The following is a 19,497-nucleotide window of genomic DNA, read 5'->3' as shown; positions in this document are numbered from 1 at the left end:
TATTCACTTTTCTAAGAAGTTGCTAGAACTTCTAGAAACATCCTTTATAATTTCTCATTATAATGCACTTTTTTATAATAAAGTAATTTTATAAAATAAAAAGTGCAACTCAAATTAAAATTATAACATGTGGGCCCCAATATCACATAATGATAAAATATAACCTCTTAACACTTCTTCAAGAGCAAGATATGACTATCTGATCCGCAGAATTGACTCTTTCCACACCATTTGCCTACGAGAGTCTGGAATAGGCAAATCCATGATCAATGCCATGTCGAACTAAAGAGGGGACATTACACTTTGCATATGCTTGAATGATCTTTATTCAACTTAGGTAAACCAGTTACCATCTTCTCCATAGTCGATAAGGTTTTGAAATTTAGATGTCCTAACCTTTTGTGCCACATTTCATTTATATCAGTATCTTCGTGAATTAAGGCTTGAATAGGTTAACTAGGTTTTGTATTTAATTCATACAACAATCCCTTTCTTTGACCAATCAATTTTGATTTCTTGAATGAAGAGTTCTTAGACCAGGTCATTACTTTACCATCCATGAATGCAACATTATGTCCATAATCTTCAAGTGTTGTAACAGAAATTAAATTTCTCTTTACTCCTGGTATATAGAGTACTCTTTTGAGATGTAGAGAAATACGTGACTTTAGTTTCAAGGTGCAATTCCCAATTCCTTTGACTCAATGAGAGGAATTATCACCGATCGTAACTTCATCATTAACTTCTTCAGATATTGAATCTAGTACTTCTCTGTATCCTGTAATGTGTTAACATAATCCACTATCAATTACCCATCCTTTGCTTGACACTTTATTTGATAGTTTTCTTCTTTTCCGATAACATTTGTATAGCTTCTTTGTATTCTCAGGGCAATTAGATCTATAGTATCCAAATTTTTCACATTTGAAACATTTTGTTTTGGATAAATCTCTCTTAGATTTGTCATTTCTTTGATTACCCTTCTTCTTCTTGAAGTGCTTCTTCTTACCTTTATAGGAATTTGTGGTGAGAACATTAAGTTCTTCATCTTCAATTTTCAATTTTCCTCCTTTCTTAAGTTTCCTAGATTCTTCTTGCAAACAATCTCTGAAAGATCCCTGATAGATGCCCTTGCTGATCTGCTGTAGTTTTTAAATTAATAAATTATATTTTCCTGTGATTTCTTTGATGGTCTTTGAGAATAGACAGAAGTTGCAGAAGGTTTTGTTTTTGTTTTGTGTTTTTTGATAGTTTTCACAATAGTAACGAATAATGAACAATAAACATGAGAGGAGACTGAAAATAAATAAGAACATAGAACCAAATCAGAATTGCTATAAATCGTACCAGGCAGATTTTTGACTTATAAAACCAAATAATAAATCCACAGTAGTTCCAAGGAGCTTACATCCAACAATGATGCCAAACTGTTGCAAATGGCAGCCGTAAGACTGCAAGGAATCACGTCCCAACTGAAAGAATCAATCTGTAACGCTGAAACCATAAATCTGCAACCTGAATCCACAATAAAGAATGGTGTACTATATCCCTGATAGCAATGCACACTGTCTGAAGAATCCAATGCTAATAACTGTTGAGGGCTACGTCCCAACCAATCCAGAACCTAGGGTTTGCGTCCCAAATGAAGAATTGCTCTCTCAGAGCCAATTCACAAAAACAAGTTTTTAATATGCAAAAGATAATAAGAAATTAGGTCTCCATCTCCTTATATCCCCTTCCAACTGTAAATCGAACCCTAAAGCGAAATTACACTTTGCCCTTTAAATAAAATATAATAAAATAACATTTTCCCAATTAAAGTCGTCCATGCTATAGGAAAAACATTACTTTATTAAAATTCCATAGTTGAAGGCACCAAAAAGTCTACAGATAGTAAAAATCATGTATAATAATTCGAGACCTTTCCAACGAGCTATAACACATAGGTGTACCTGATCAACTGAAGCCAGAATCCCCTTATTACTCCAAAATGGTTATATTATTAACCTTATTTTAATTTATTTAATCACCAACTTAGGAAATATTTAAATATATTAAAATATTTCCCAAATGGTCCCAAAAGGCCCAAAATGATCAATCAAACATGAATCTGACCTTGTCACCTGTTTGTGACTGATGTCGGACAAGATGTGTCAACTGGTAGTCCATCTCTAAAATCTAGGGATGCTCCTAAAAAGTAGGAGACAGCCCCAATAAACCAAAATTGAGTCCCAATGACTCCCCTGCTGTGTGCACCTCTGAGAAAACGGTCACTAAACTGAGAGTTCCTCCTAAAAAATAGGAGATGCACTCTAAGTCTCCAAAACGTTCGCCGAGGTCTCCAAATGCCTCCTTGACCACTCCTAGTCAATCCCTACAAATTAGGAATCCCTCCTAAATTGTAGGAAACTGTTGTCTACTGCTCCAAACTACTTGGGAAGCTCATGCATGACTCTCAAAGTCCCTAGGTTGGTTCCCTCTACGCTCTGCTGGCCTATGCGAACCAAATAATAGACCAACCCTGCTAGAAATGTTGTCACTAAAGAAGGGCAAAAATTGGGGACATGACAATCTCCTTTAGTCTATTAAAGTCTGGAAGATTGTCTCTCATACTTACTTCTTGTGAGAATGTTTCCCATGAATCTGGTAACCCATCTATAGCCATAAGTGTTAGTTCCTTGTCTTCAATTATGGTCCCTATACTTGCAAGTTCGTATCTTAGAATGGCCACCTTTAGGAAGTATGAATTCACAGATTCTCCCTTATTTATTTCTATATGATTTAGTTGTCTTTTTAGTGCAAGGGTTCTAGTCACATTGTTAACCTCATATGCATTTAATAATGCATTCATCATATGAAATGTTGTCTGATGTTTCATGAGCATAGGTACTATATCATTTTTGACTCCATCTAATATGATTTGCATGGCTTTCCTATTTCCTTTACTCTAGACAGTTTTATAAGGATCAGTATTAGGTTGCTCGGATTCCTTATCAACAAAGTGTTTCACATCATTGTCTTCAAGAATCATCCTATTCTGAACTTCCAAGCAACGAAGTGTTCCTTTCCATCAAACCTATCTTCAGGTATGATTGTGCTAGCCATTGAATGTAGAGGGATGTTGCTAGATATTTTTATCTGATTGTCAATTTGCAAAGCCTAGGTTCAACTACCAGAGCTCTGATACCATGTAAACTTTCTACAAATTCTGAAGAACCAAGCTTACAATGCTTTGAATATACTTACTAGATATTATCTTCTATATATCAGAGTTATAAATGTCTTCAATGGTATAATATCAATTCTGGAAATGTTCTTACTCTGCAAAAAGTCATATAAGGCAGTAATGTAGAGGAGTAGACTTTATTTTGTATTATGTGCTCTTTATCCTCATACTTACCCTATGTTTATATTGAACCCAAGAAGCATGTCCTTACAAAGGACATGACTCTTCTAGGTCATCCCTTATCATAAACATATAATAATCCTCCAAGATCGGCATCTATTTAGAAAGTATAATTAGATAGTAAACATACTTAACAACTATGCAAACTAAACATTATTTGAATGCTCCCAAATGTGACGCCAATAAGGTTATTTATATAGGGTTATAAAGAGGCAAATCCTACATAAGGATATCCATCCTTTACCTGATCATGTACAATCTGCTGTTCAGATCAGTATGTTATCGTAGTTACATAGAATTAACACCTAGAGGGAATCTGTCAATGGAGACCCCCATTAGGTTGATAGGCAACACCCCTTATGAGGATTTGGTGGAACCAACAACAATGAACTTGGAGTACAACACAACCAAGCCCAAATTGTGGCATTTCAAGCCCCAAAAGCATTTTTATGATCTACCACTTTCATAGCTTTATGACTTAAGGATGAAATTATATATGTCTGCACTTTTTTTTGTTTGTTAAAAAGTCTTAGGAATAACTTATAATTCTGACTTTTTAGCATCCCTAAGGTCCCCCTAGGTTCAATTAGGTTTGGCGTAGGATCCCTCCCAGGCATCATAGGTTCACCTAGGTTCAAACCCAAGTCCTTCCCAAAGTGCTCGAGATGGAAATTGCTGAGCACAATGGGGAACCAACCCAGAACCTAGACACAAACTATACACATACAGATATGGTGGGATTATAGAGGAACCCAATAACATTGTGGTACTGCAAGTTTTTTTTTTTGGGTACAATTGGTGCATCTCCACTGCCCATCCTAGTGCGCAACCTATCTTATTTTTGGGCTTAAATATTGCCAAGTTGGGGTCCAAGAAAAGGCAACAAGTATTTTTTACAATATAAGATTCATATAACAAACTTAGAATATTTAAGCAAGGAGCATAGCATTCTTATTTTTGAAAAAAAAAACAAAGAGAACATAGTTTGGCTCTTATGAAAAGACCAGGAGATGAATCAATTAACATTATCCACGGCTGTAAAAAATGCTGTTCACTAACCTGTGAGATGGCACATCAGCTGAGGTGTATTGTTGAAGCTTAAACCATGATATTATAGTTTGTAAAGAACGATATGCACAACCCCATCCCTACCATCCAAGCAACAAAAACAGTATCTTATAAGAACAAATTACAATAAGTGAGTAACGTTCATGCTACAAAAGTACTAGCCAACAATGTAAATATTTTCACAAAGAGATCCTAGAGAAATAAGGTTCAGCTCTTTTGTAAGTATGGTTGAGTAAAATTAAAAAAAATTCAAAAACAAGGAAAAATCTTGTTGTGGATGTTTATAAAACAACATTTTGTAGGTAGCAAAAATAGACAACAAAAAGAACTTCCAAGTGTACAAAAAATAAGCTTTACATAACAGACATTTTGATATAATTTTCCTTCTTAATGTTACCAAAAAAAGGACAGACTACTAGCACAAATACCAAAAACATATGACCAAGAAGGTAATCCTTAGTTTCATGTGTTCTATTAAGGTTGCAGTGTCATTTCCAATTGTGAAGGCTTGCAACATCATTCCTTTACTGTTTCAGAAACCCCCCATGGATCCTTCTCCTTAGCCTCCTCGCTACATGTTCTGTTGTTCTAAAGGGCCTGTGCTTTCAATGAGGAAGGGATTTTTTGAGCCAAACTACATTTATTCAACTGGGGAAAATGCCTATAGGTCAATGACCTATCTCTCTACTGTTTCTTCACAATGATGACTCTTTCAGTTGCCTAAATTGAAACATTCTACTGAGAACACTCTCGAAACAGTGCCTATTTCTCCTACTCATTCGAACTGTTAATTATAGCATGATCATTATCTTTGATGCCTTCAAATTTTTTAACAGCAGGCTTGAGGTTTCTTTAAAGTAACTGATAAAACTGAAACTGTTACATTTATAGCACATAATCCTTTCCCTCTTTCTTGTTTTGTTTTTTTTTTTGACCTTGCAATTTTTTTAACAGAAGGCTTAAGATTTCTTTACAGTAACTGACAAAACTGAAATTGGTACATTTGTAGCACATAATCCTTTACCTCTTTGTTGTTTTGTTTTCCTCTTCAACCCCTAAGCAATTTTGTCCCAAATATTCTCCAACCTACCCAGATACAATTACATGAAGATGAACTAGGATTGAATAACTATTAAAAAAAATATTTGAAAATGGAGATTGCCAGATATTGAAATGTGTATGAATAACAAACTCTGCTTTTATACTTTGGGTTTCCAATTAATATTCCAGAAGCAGCATCAATAAAAAACATACCACATTCAGCTCTTCAGAATTTGTATGTAGCCTATGAAGATTCAAAAACATTTTCCCATGTTGCCAAATCAGCAATAAACAGGCTGATTAGTAGTACGAAACGCACTAGAATCAGACCCTGGTTTGAATCGCGTGGATTTGACTCTGGTTTGTTTTTTACCCACCAGACACAATTGCACCCTTCATCAATCAAAACCAACTCCAGCAACGATGGTAATTCCAAGTGATTCCAAAGGTAACAATTTTAAGACCCTCTTTTCACTTTTTGGACAAACAAAGCCCTAAATGTTATCATTTCTGTTATATCATGGAATTTGATATGTTGCAGGAGGACAGAATGAGTATAAATGGTAGACTGGATTTAGAAACTTAGTCTCCTTTGAACATCAGGCCACTGCTGCTTGGACACAATTTTGCGCATTTACTCAACTCATCATATTGGGACGGCGCTCTATTAAACATTATTTCAAGCTCAAATCATGCTATGTATTGGCAGATATTTCCAGCTCAAACTAGTAAAATACATTTTTCATTCTGCCACTTACCATTTAGCCTTGAGGTCTTCTATTTACAGCATTAAAATGTTATTTTGAGGTGAGGCTTTAGCATTTTCTTAATTTAACTAGAATATATTTATTTCAGTATTTGATACTAGTTACTACAAATAGTCCACAACTTCGTAGTCTACATAATTAGTAATAATATTCATATTAGATACCATATTAATGGAGCAGAAATAGTATAGTATTTAATATGTTTTTCTGTTATAATTTCAAAAATAAAGATAATGAGATGATAGAGAAAGTATACTGTATGGTATCAACAAAATAGAATATACTTCGAAAATTTGATTTAATTATATGGTATTAGTCATATATAAGTTATTAAGTATACTATTAATACACTCTAATTTTTAGGCTACAAATATACATGCATTTATCATTTTCACATTTATTTGTACAGATGTAACCAAAACATGCTCATCCTCCTCAAAATAACTGTTGTACCAGCATAGCATATCCGCGTACCCGTACCAATACCCATATCCAATTCAGTCAATTTACATGTTTTTGCTTGAGTTTTGAAGTTCTTACATGGCACGAGAACTGAACTTGTTCCAACAACTTAGCTCTTTGATGAGTTGTGGGGATCAAGAGTGTTGTGAGGTTTTCGCACCATCACCCATTGTAAATGGGAACCCCTTCTTTTTACTAATAGTTTTGTTTTTCGGAAGATCGTTGCAAAATTAATAGCACTGCCGTTGTTAGGTATGTGTGTTCCAAATGCAACATCCTCTTCGATTTATATATAGAGAGAATAAGCCATGAATAGACATGTCACTTCTTAGGACATGTCTATTCATTAATCAGATAATTAATATAATAAGAAGTTAAATATAAATAATATGCTAATTTTTCTCACATAACAATAGCCTTATATTTCAAATATAAAGAACACATATATAATAGGTTTATCTGACTGAAGCTATCAAACATCAACACTCCCTCTTAGCTTAGAAGGATAACCACAAAAGAATAAATATTACTTCAACATAATATTACAAATAACAATTTTAAGGATATCTCATTTGATATCTCCGAAGATTTCCATCATTTGATATCACATTCGATATCATGAGTATTGGTCTTTCAGAATATCGTGTTGATATTCACCAAGTACTCAAAAGGTTTTCATATCACATTTGATATCGAGAGTATTGGCCTCCCAGGATATCAATGATATTCACCAAACACTCAAAACAAGGTTTGATATCACATCTGATATCAAGAGTATTTGCCTCCCAGAATATCAATGATATTCACCAAATACTCTAAGTAATAACCTTTCAGAAAGTCAAGATGCAAGACATTCACCATATAATCAATTTGTTTGATCTCATAATGACATAATACAAGCTATTGTAAGATCATCTCCTTACAGTAATTTCTGCATATACAAGTGACATCATTTGGAAGTCATCACTTCCTCATGATGTACACAGGGGGTAGGCCCATCAAAATCATACAGTCACATACATGGACTTTTGGACTCCCTCTGAAAATCAATCATCTGAGCTCCTTAATGAAAGTTGCATTCGATGAACTGTCATACTCCCTTTGAATCTGATATGATCAAGATTTTCAAAGATCAACTGGAACTTATCCTCTATTTGCTCATTCAGACGGATGTGTCATACTCCCTCTAAATCTGATATCAATCACTCTTTTCCTACAATAAGATTCCCGGAGGAAAAGATCAAGGCACATAGCTCTTATAAAAAATAAAAAATAAGAGTCTACAATGAATAGATAATTGTAACACTGAAAAGAATACTTATCTATACGCCAACATCCTTAATCGTCCTTGTTATCGCTGATGTGGTAATTATACATATAATACTGAATTTCTTTCATCCTTATAATTAAAATATTATATTCATCTCAAAAAATATAACTAAAACATAATTTATCTATTTAGAGAAATTCATAGTGCTCTATATGTACATTCATATATTTTTACAAAATGTACTTTCAATTATAACATCCATATCATATTAAACGTATCAATGAATATTTCCAAAATTATCATTACGAATAAAACATAACAATGATTATGAAATTCTTATTCAAAAATAATGAATAACCTTGCATATTTAGTAATCTATTCTTTATCGATACCAAATATAATCGACAATTAATCATACCTTGTTCCCCAATGTATTATTGGTTCATTGTGTGAGGTATCTCCCTCTTCTCTCTATTTATCGATTTAGGGATTCCAAGTTAGATCTAACCTAATGACGTGGCCGACAAGTATTGCTTGATTCGCTTTTGTTTTGTGATGTTTATAGTTCTCTGTACCTAGGCTTATCGGCATGGTATCCACCCTACTTGGGAAGTGGCAATTTAAAATGGTAATGCATGTTGGTTTTCTATATATTTCACCTTCTATGTCAAATGGTCAATCATACACATTAAGCCTACATGTAAACATCGGTCACATGGCTTGCCCGATGACGTGGGTCTTTGATGAATTATGCTCCATTTTTGTCTGGGGAAATCCCTTATCTATTCTCCCTTCAATTTGAGGTGGGCCCTCGATGATTGACTAGCCTTATAACGATGCCCTTTATTGTTTGGTCATATTTTCTTTGTTCGTTGCCTCCCAAATGTTTCCACCATGCCCTCATGAAGTTTCCTTAATGCTAACGTATCCTCACTAAACAATAAATTATTTGGTCAATATAATTCAAGCTTTCTTATGCAAGCACTGCAATTTAATGGCCCTGCAATATGTTGTGTGGTGTGAGGGCATTATGTTATCATATCCTTACAGAATATATCATTGTAATACGGTCAGGATAGGAAAATATATATTTGATAATCTATTGTTAGACTTTGGGAAGGTGGCCATATCTCACAGAGCTCATATTTATCCAAGCTACAAATAAGCCAAGCCCGTGAACATGCTAAAATTGTAATTTTAGAGAGCGATATTGTGCAGAAGAAAATCCTTAGATTCTACAAGGAAACAATACACACTACCATTCGGGACATCAACTTTTGCAACCCGCCAAATACTGACATCTGCACTTCTTTCTCCCTCATGCATTGCAAATGCGAGAGTTTAATTTAAAAGATAAGTCCAACACACACTGCAATCAAATATTATTCTTTTAAACTATTAAGAATTCTTCTACTTTAATATTTAGGCACACAGCTTTGCATAACCCAATAATAATTTGTAATGACACAATTCATTGAACAATATTCTCGACAATCCTCAATAACGAGCGGCCTTCTCGTTTGCTAATAATCTTTAATGAAAAATAATTATCAATTTTGGTAGCAAAAACACATGCTAGACTCTTGCACTGTACACTAAGTATTTTCCTACTAGAATATTTCGGATTTATTTCCGAAGTCAAATGCAAAACTCATGCTTCACAATCTCTTTCTTATAGTCTTCATTCACTTTACATCTACAATTAGGCTATGATACCATGTTGTTTTCCTGAAGATCGTTGCAAATGTAATAGCATTGTCGTTGTTAGGTATGTGTGTTAAAAATGCGATATCTTATTAGATTTATATAGAGAGAGAATAAGTCATGAAAAGACATGTCCCTTCATAGGTCATGTCTATTCATTAATCAAATAATTAATATTATTAAAAATTTAATCATATATATATATATGATATTATTATATTATTTTTCTCATATAACAGTAACCTTATATCTCAAATATAAAGAACACATATATAATAGGTTTATTTGATTAAAGCTATTAAACATCAACAAATAGGTTTAGCAGTAGAGCGAGCTTCACAACAATCCCAAATTTTGTATGCGTTCCTAAAGTTTGAACTTTTAAAAAAGACCAAAAATAGCAATATTTGGCAAAGTGTCCAGATATGGACAAAAATGAAGAAATCAAAGGGGTCAAAAATGGAGAATGTTGATAAAATTTAGTTAGTGTGGAAACAAGAAATTAAAACAAAAACATTTGAGCCAAAGCTAACTATCCAAGTAAACCACCATAAAAGGGAAATTAAAAAGTTATTGATAAAATTAAAATACATTAGTTATTGATAAAATTAAAATACATTTCCCTCTGTGTTGACACGTAGAGGAGTGGATTCCACCTTATTATTAGACTATTATAATTTTTCATTTTAGTTTATTTGGTAGTTTCTATTTGCATCTTTAGTTCATGATTGTTTCTTTTAGAAACATCGTCTTTGTAAATACAACTACAGCAATATCGATTTACTATAACATGGTATCAGAGCAACACGATGGACTTTCATAAAATTTGGAAAAAATTTCTACTCTCTTTTGATCTGGAATTTTTTCCAGAAATTTGATTTTTCAACTTTTAGAAAAAAAATCAGTAAGAGGTGTTTTATGAAACTTTTGTGATTCGTCTTCGAGGATTTTTACTGGAAACTACAAGCCTAGTAAAGGGCTTTGATCCCATGATTTCTTGGATGCAGCAAAAGTCTAATTTTTTAGGGTTGCATGTACTTACATGTTTGTTGCATGTACTTGCACGTTGCTTGCATGTGTTCTCCTGCATTTTATCACCACAAAATTTAGGTAACAATACAAAACTTTTTCAACTTAGTTTCAAATTTCTCTGAGATGGTTCAATTTGTATAATAAATTATTTTACTAAAGGCTTTCACCAAGTCCCTTTCATTTTTCATTTTATTAAAGTTATGCTTGATTTTTGAAGCCTTCAAAGTTTTTTTTCGTGTTTTTTAGTGTGTGTTTATTTGCTTTTAGTCTTTTAGTTTTGTCAAATCCCTTGCTTTCAATTTTCCCTTTGATTCGGTATATCCTAGGGCTTAATCGGACTTGGCAATCAAAAGATATGATCATTTAAGTGCCCAAAACATGGACTCTCCAGATGCAATTGCATATTTAAAATATCATATTATATTTTAATGTTGACGTTCACCTTTTAAAAATATAACTTAAATTGACTTTATGTTATGCTTTTAAGTTACTTTATCATTTAGGAGACTATAGAGAACTTTATGTTATATTTTCATGTTAAGTTGTTTTTAAATTTTTCACTTAAGTGACTTTATTAACTATTTAGTTTAATTTATTTTTGAGAGTTACATTATGTTTTATTTTAAAACATCTAAGTTAAATATTACTTTTTGAATAATATTTACACATGATATATAAACTATACAATATAAATATTATTTTTTACCCAATTAAGTAATATTGACTCAAAAATCAATTAAACATGTGTTGAATTGGTCTTTTAAGTTATGCACACTCAACTTACATGTCTTTTACAAATATTTACGCAAATCCATTCCTAGAGTGAAATTTGCACTAGAAATGCATGCAATGTACTTCCTAGAGTCCACTTTGCATGAAAAATCCCCTTTACATGTAAATCACTTTACATGTAATTGGATCTTTAGAATGTGATTTGCACTAGAAATGCAATTTATGGACTTAGGCAAATAAAAAGTGAGTTTTTAAAACATGTGATGGACTTCTTAGAGTTCGATTACATCTAAAGGACATTTCCAGCCAAAGCATATCATGCAAATGCCCTTCTAGAGTGTGATTTGCACTAGAACATGTAAAAGCTAAGTTTTAAAAAATGTAATGGCCATCTAAGGATGCGATTTATATGGAAATGGTTTTTTACATGCTAAGTGTTACATGTAATGCCCTTGGGAAAGTGGGATTTGGCATTTTAAAACATGTAATGACCATTCAAGGATGCGATTTACATGGAAATGGCTTTTTACATGTTAAGTGTTATATGTAATGCCCTTGGGAGAGTGCGATTTTGCATTTCAACACATGCATTTGCTATTGAAGACCATGTTTTTCCTCCCAAGGCCAAAAATGCCCATGCTCATGCAAGGAAAGGGCACGTTTTTGAAGTAAAATGCCCAGATTTATCCATTTCAAGCTATGAAATCCATCACAAGGAGGGCATTTTTGAGTTTTAATGCATACACATGCATTTGGGGCTCATGATTTTGCATATCCAAGCCAAAAACGACCCAAATTTTTGCTTGAAAAGGGCATGTTTTCATTAAAAACGCCCAGAAATTAACATTTCCAGCCCATGTATATGCATTTGAAGGAGGCATTTTGGGTTTTGGATGCATTATTTGTCATCCCAAGTCCACGTTTTTGCTCTATTTCTCCAAAAATGACTCATTTACATGCATTTGAAGGGCACGTTTTTGCCCAAAAACCATAGTTACACCACCCTGGGGGACGGGGGGACGGCGAAACGGGGGGACAAGTTTCCGGGACGGGGGGACAGAGGGGCCTTAATTTGGGGACGGCGGGGGGACGGTGGGGGGACGGCGGTAGGGGACAAGAGGGGTGTATATATCTATGCATATGGTATTTAAAAATGTTAGTTATGAAAATATGTATTGCAATATAGGATGTAAAGATGTAAAAGAGTGAATACTTGAAACATTGCATTGAATTGGAACATCGAACATTAAACATAAATAGTTGAATTTGCAAATAGTGAATAGTAGGATGTCCCCCATCCTCGGTGGAGGTGGTGGAATCTAGTGGCACCGCTGGGGACGGGGAGACGGAGTCCCCAAGTCTTCGGTGCGTTGAAGTCTCCGAGACGTCGGGCAAAAAGGGGGGGGACGCGTCCCCGTGTTACTATGCCAAAAACATCCAAATAGATGCATTTCATCAAAGACATTTTGCACTTTGGGGTTTGAAGATAATGTTTTGGGCATTTGCATACATAAACACCTCATTCATTGACCAAGGAAGATCATATTTGCAAGCATTGAAATAGTCAAAGAGTTGTTTGCAAAAATCAAAATTGAAGAAAAGTCTTTCATTTCAACTTCTCTTCTACATTTGGCTCTTTTATTTCCAAGTAAGTAGACATTTTCAACTTTGCTTGTCTATTTTTGCTTACTTTTCTATTTTGTTGCATATTTTGGCTTATCATTGTATACTAGTTCAAAGACATGCCGTGTATTTTGTGAATTTCCTTTAAATAAGAAAGCTTCTATTCTCAAACGCTTGGAATGTTCCCAAACTCCAAATTCGAGATTGCATTAAGAGAGCAGCTTATAGTTGTCATGTTTGAGTCAATAACCAAAGGTATGTTATTTGCTTGGTTCATAGTTTCGCTTGTTGTTTGCTTGCTGTTTTGGTTCCCTCTTGTGGAAGAGAGTTGAAGGATTTTTTCCAAGAATACAAGTCATATTACATCCTTTCACTTTTCACCAACACATGTCAATGCATATTATGTCCATTTTCCTATACATGCAATTGCGACCATTTTCGCTTACATGTAATTCCATCCTCCAAACCCACTTACATGTAATTACATCATCCAAACCTAATTTTATGTTACATCAAGTAACAATTACATTTAAATTACTTTACATGTAATCAACTCCAAAGAACCCGATTTTGGTAAAACATCATACTTTTAAACACAAAAGTTGTCATTTGCATACATCCATATGCATCCTAACTTACATTCTTGGCCATACCCACTAAAGCCTATCTTTGCCCACATGCAGTCCACCCTTGAGAATCCAATTTTGGCCCTTTTCACCCAAATACATATGCTTTCCAGTTCATTTCCAGCCATCACATGTGTTCCATGAGTATCTAATCAACACTCTGAAGACCCATCTCACATGGATCCTTACTGTAACTCAAATCCCAAAATTTTCATCAATCCAATCTCATTGGAAGATGTTTTCATCTTCATGTTGCAGCACACTCTTCAAGATATGTCAGAACTTCAAAGAACAGAGACATAATGTTGAGAAGACATGCTTTGCATCAAAAGATGTAGTAACTCATTTGGTCTCCATTTTCCCAAGGGTTGTCTAACAACTTGAGTTTGTATAGGAATATACCAAGCACTTTGCTTCAAAAAAGAAAAGAAAAGAAAAAAAAATTGAAAGGTGATAATGGAAAGTTGTTCTGAGTTTACATCCAGACACCATCGAGAAGGTCTTCAAAGTGTCAAAGACTCCAGATTGTATCAATCTACAAAAGAGAATTAATGACAGCTAGAAACTCATCAAAGAGAATGTAGTGGCGCAAAAAACAAGAATCCACGATCCCACAATCATCACGAACTACAAGGCTTTTGTTGATAGTCTACAGGATTAACTCACTCAGAACCAACAGCCTCAACATTTTCTTCAAGTGTTTTATATGCTTGTAGCTAGAGAGGATGAATTGCATGTGATGCAATTACATGAAAATCGACTTACATGTCCTTCACACATGTAATCCAATAGTTCTTCTCTCCTGGTTTTATTGGGTCAAAGTGGTTGAGTTGCTCCCTCTTTTTTCTCATTTTTTCTCACTTCTTTTCCACTATAAGAAGTGCCCCCCTCGTTGTAAAAAATCACATATTGTTGTATGCAAGAATGCTCTGCCAAACTTGAGCAAGCATAACTTTGATTGTGTAATACCAATTTGGGAGAAAAGTGAATAAAAGAAACAATTGGATTCGAAGCTTTGACTAGAAAGCAAATTAGAAGCTTTGACTATAATTTGTGCCTATCATCTTTGATTCATGTTATTATCAATAATAGAGCATAGTAAGCTAACAATCTAAGCCGAAGCTTTGACTGGGAGCGATTGTGGTGATACATAGACTAGAAGCTTTAACTATAGCTTGTATTCCAAACTCAAATTCACGAAAAATAGTTAGAATTCCCTACTTCTGGAAGTCTTTGTGCCCCAATAATAGAGGTTATTCTTATAGAATAGGTTAAAACAAGACTTGGAGCCAAACTTGTATGCTTTAAATCAACCTCTGAGTTGGTGTGAGTTTATCAGTGTCGTCGTTTCCAACTATTAGATAGAAGTGTAGCTAGAGATTTCATCTTGCCCATTACTCGCTCCGCAGGACAGTGAATTCTTTCCTGAAAGTTAAGAGGAAATAATATTGGTAACACCCTTTCAAAACCTCTCAACTTCTTGCTTAACTTGAGTTGATCAAAGAAACAGTGAGAAAGGGGAGCCTTGCCTTAAAGGTAGGAGAGACTTTTTCTCATACATTGTGGTTGGTCTACCTATTTTGCAATTGGATTTTAACAAAAGGTCAGTTGCAAAATATCCCCCCAACTACAGGTACTTGCATGTACTGTTTTACTATGCAAAGTCTTGTGTTTAACCGCATCAAGATTTTTCTGATGGGTTTTCATAATTTTTCCCTATAAAAAATTTCTGAATTTGTAATTTGCAAAGTTGTGTGGGATTCCTTTGTGGATTCCTAAAAACGAAGCTTTGTATTTTCTTATCCATGTTTCAAATTATGTTGTCTTGTTTTGATCGATTTTTCACTCAAAAATCGTCTACGATTTTTTCCGATATTTCTCCTAAGAAAAATCATGGCCTTTTGCAGTATGTATTGGGGCACCATGCTCATCTGCAAAGTTTCGAGGGTTTGCTGATTTTTCCTCAAACTCATGCTAGTTGTTCTCAATGTTTGTCTTTGTCTTCGAGGAAAAGCAACTTCATTATCCAACATGAGATTGGATATTTTGTGATGATTTCTAGTTAAATGTTTTGTTGATTTTGGGAGGGGTTAGAGGTAAACTTATCTCAGTGGCGGGCTCTTGTCTCCTATGGGTGAATCTTGGCTTTACACCAACAAAAAGTTTTGTAGAACTTGTGACCAAAAGAGAGCAATTATACAATGACCATTAAGGGAAGATATTAGAATATTATAATGTTTCTTTAATGGTCATCTTAGATAGTCTTTAGTTTATTAGGTAGTCCTTATTTCTGTCTTTAGTTCATGATTATTTCTTTTAGAAACATCGTCTTTGTAAATCTATGTAAGGTAATACAACTACAACAACATCAATTTATCATAACACTTATCTGGCGATTTGACACATAGTGAAGTGGATTCCATCGTCTTATCTGTCAAATTGTCACATAGAGGAGTGGATTCCACCTTATAAGGTGATTCACCACATTGAGTAGATTCCACCTTCTCATGTCGCAAGGGAAGGAAAACATGTCTTATTGGGTGTAGGAAGCTTCTCTATGTCATAGGATTGATGAAGGGAGGACCGATGCAAAAGGTAGGAGAAGAGTCTGACGAATCACTAAGCCTCAAGACATTAAACATGGGCCTTTTGGGAGTCATCTAATGCTACGTTCGGTGCCATTAAGGGGGAGACTAAGTTTGAACAGGGCCCTTGTTGCCAACATGTGGGACTAATAGGGCTTAAAAGACGTGTATGGGGCCTATGGGCTATAGAACATACAAAGACGAGCTCTGAACTCTAAGTCGAGGCCCTTAAGCATTGACAAGAAGCCCCCTAGACACAAGTGTGTGCAACTTATCAACCAGTCCAAGCCTAAATTTGAGGTAAGTAAGGCCTAAATTCAAATCCAAATAAGCATGGTCACCTTAGGCTAGCAGGCAACCTATTCTTCTACATTTTGTCATCACAAAATGGAGGTAACAGTACAAAACTTTTCAACTAAGTTTCACATATCTCTATGATAATTCACTATTTATTGGCCAACATTGATCAACCAATCATTCCCAATTCGCGTAGTGAATCCTTTTACTGAAGGCTTTCCTCAAGTCCTTTTCATTTTTTTATTTTATTAGCCTATGCTTGATTTTTGAAGCCTTCAAAGTCCTTATTTGCACTTTTAAGTATTCGTTTAGTTTTCTTTAAGCTTTTTGTTTTGTTCAATTTCTTGCTTTCGGTTTTCCCTTCGATTCAGTATATTGTAGGGCTTAATCAGACTTATTAATCAAACAATATGATCATTAAGTGCCCAAAAAGCTCTGCAAGCTCAATTGCATATTTAAAAATTGGACGTTATTCTAATGTTGAGTTTCACTTTTTGAAAAATATAACTTAAATTCACTTTATGTTATGTTTTAAATTATGTTATGACTTAAATTTATCACTTAAGTCATTATAGTGCACTTTATGTTATATTTTGATGTTGAGTTGCTTTAAGATTTTTCACTTATGTGACTGTAATGTATTATATAGTCTAATTTAATGTTGAGATTTACTTTAATGTGCTATTTGAAACATCTAAGTAAATGTTGCTTTTAAATAAATATTTACAATTTATATGTAAACTATATAGTGTAGATATTCTAATTGACCCATTTTAAGTGATATTTGCCCAATAATCAATTAGACATGTGCTAAATAGATAATTTAAATTGTGCAACTCAATGAAATATGTCTTTTGTGAAATATGTTACATGCAATTGCATCTAGAGAATGTGATTTTCCTCTTGCATGCAAATGGGAATGACCAAAATATGCAATGCATCTCTAGAGTGCGATCTTGGCTTGTCCAACCCAAATGCATGAAAGTTGAAAGCATATTTTAAAACATGCAATGAGACTTGGAGAGTGTGATTTGCACTTGACGGCAAAAATAAAACATGTCATTACATCCATAGAGTACGATTTTGCTCTTGGAGAGCTATGTTTGACTTAGGCAAATAAAAAAGCACATTTCAAAATATGCTATTGCATTCTAAGAGTCTGATTTGCACAAGAAAAGACATTTCCAGTCAAAACGTCAGATGTAAAAGCCCTTCTAGACTGTGATTTGCACTACCAACTCAACATGCATATGCATTTAGCTCATGCATTTGGCTTTCTAGGGTGCGATTTCACCCTTGGGTCAAAAACGTTGGACTTTGAAGGTAAAATAAAACATGTATTTGCATATCGAGAATCTGATTCAACATTGAGAGCACAAATACATATAAAATGTTACAGGTAAAGGCCCTCAAATAGTGCGTTTTACATCAAAAGTCTAAATTGTGTACATTTGAACTCATGTGTTTGCATCTTGAGACCACATTTTGACTTATGGATGCATGTAAATGCTTCATGAGACCAGGTTTTGCTTTCTTCCAACCAAAAATGTCCCATGTGTTTGGCTTTCTAGGGCATATTTTGCATTAAAACACCCAAATATGTGCATTTTTCAACAAAAAATTGCATGTAAATGAGTTTGGAGACCACATTTTGGTATTTACAAGCAAAAATGCCCATGCTATTGGGCCTTGTAACTCCAATTTTGACCAAAAATGTTTGAAGATAGAGGTTTGCAACAACATCTTGGTCTTTCATGCACATGCATTTTCCCTTGGAGACCACAATTTGCATTGAACATTTGTATTTTTCAAAGGGTCTTAGTTGTTGCATGCGCTAGCACTTGGAGAACCCCATTTTGCAGAAGACTTGTTCATCCAAACTTCTCTTTCTTCCATTTTTGGCTCATTGAGCTCCAAGTAAGTAGAATGATTCAACTTTGTTTGTAGTTCTTTCTTGTTTTGCTACAATAATTCATTCTTTAGCTCATTTTTGTCCATTTGTTGAAATGCAGCCCTTGTCTTTTGCATCTTGTATTTAAATAAGTTTGAAATCCTCTCATTGGAAATGCAAAGATTCTTCCAAACTCCAAAAACGATAATTGCATATAAAGGGATATCTTAAAGTTTGTCATATTTAAGTCAATAGAAAGAGGTAAGTTTTTGTTTTGTTCTTTCTTGCTTGTTTGTTGCTTGTTTTGATTTATTTTTGGAAGAAAGTTGAGGATTCCCACACATGAATTCAAGTGCATATACATGTTTTCAAGTTCCACGCCAATGCATACTTCATCCATTTTCGGAATTCCATTCTCCAACACATGCAATTACATCCTCCAAATTTAATTACATGTTTATCTCAAGTAAAGATGGTTCATTTTCACCACATGTAATTACCTCTAGAGAACCCGATTTTGTTAAAAGGTCATATTTTTAAATACCAAAGTTATCATTTTGCAGGTATCCATATGCATCCAACTTGCATTCTTGGCCATACAAACAAAAGTCCATCATTGTCCACATGCAATCTATAATATGCCCACTATTAGGGTTAGTTTGGGAAAAGTAATACCTACAAAATAATGGTTAGAATCACAACAATAACAAAACTAACTATATTATTCTACCCTCTAATTAAAACCCAATCTTAAGGATGTCTCCAAATCGGGCTTCCTAGCTCATAGCTACCTCGTCGTCTTCGCCGGAGCGCACCCCTTAAGATTCTTCTTGGACGGACATCCTCTATCCAAGGCCAATCACATATTTATATGTCGGCAACATCAAAATATTCTAGCACATTGATTCTCGGCTATGATGGACAATGGAGATCTTAATATCTCACATGCTCCATGCTTCGAGTCTCATTAATCTCTATGGTGTCAATCCAATA

The 19,497-nt window shown here is 34.3% G+C and overlaps 1 protein-coding gene across 2 annotated transcripts in view; it reads right to left on the bottom strand.

Annotated features, from left to right (window-relative positions):
* The window catches only part of LOC149569479 (Peptidase C78, ubiquitin fold modifier-specific peptidase 1/ 2), a 291,457-nt gene that overhangs the window by 136,625 nt on the left and 135,335 nt on the right, over nucleotides 1-19,497 (bottom strand). For both annotated transcript variants that reach the window (XM_089822179.1, XM_089822178.1), the window contains one exon: nucleotides 4,466-4,554. In XM_089822179.1, the coding sequence (XP_089678305.1) occupies nucleotides 4,466-4,554 (89 nt within the window). The remainder of the gene's footprint in view (nucleotides 1-4,465; nucleotides 4,555-19,497) is intronic.

The sequence above is a fragment of the Cupressus sempervirens genome, chromosome 3 (genome assembly GCF_028749045.1).
Source record: "Cupressus sempervirens isolate cs-2001-9-10 chromosome 3, ASM2874904v1, whole genome shotgun sequence".
Lineage (NCBI taxonomy): Eukaryota > Viridiplantae > Streptophyta > Pinopsida > Cupressales > Cupressaceae > Cupressus > Cupressus sempervirens.
Note: the sequence above shows the minus strand (reverse complement) of the source record. Positions and strands in the feature narration are given on the sequence as shown.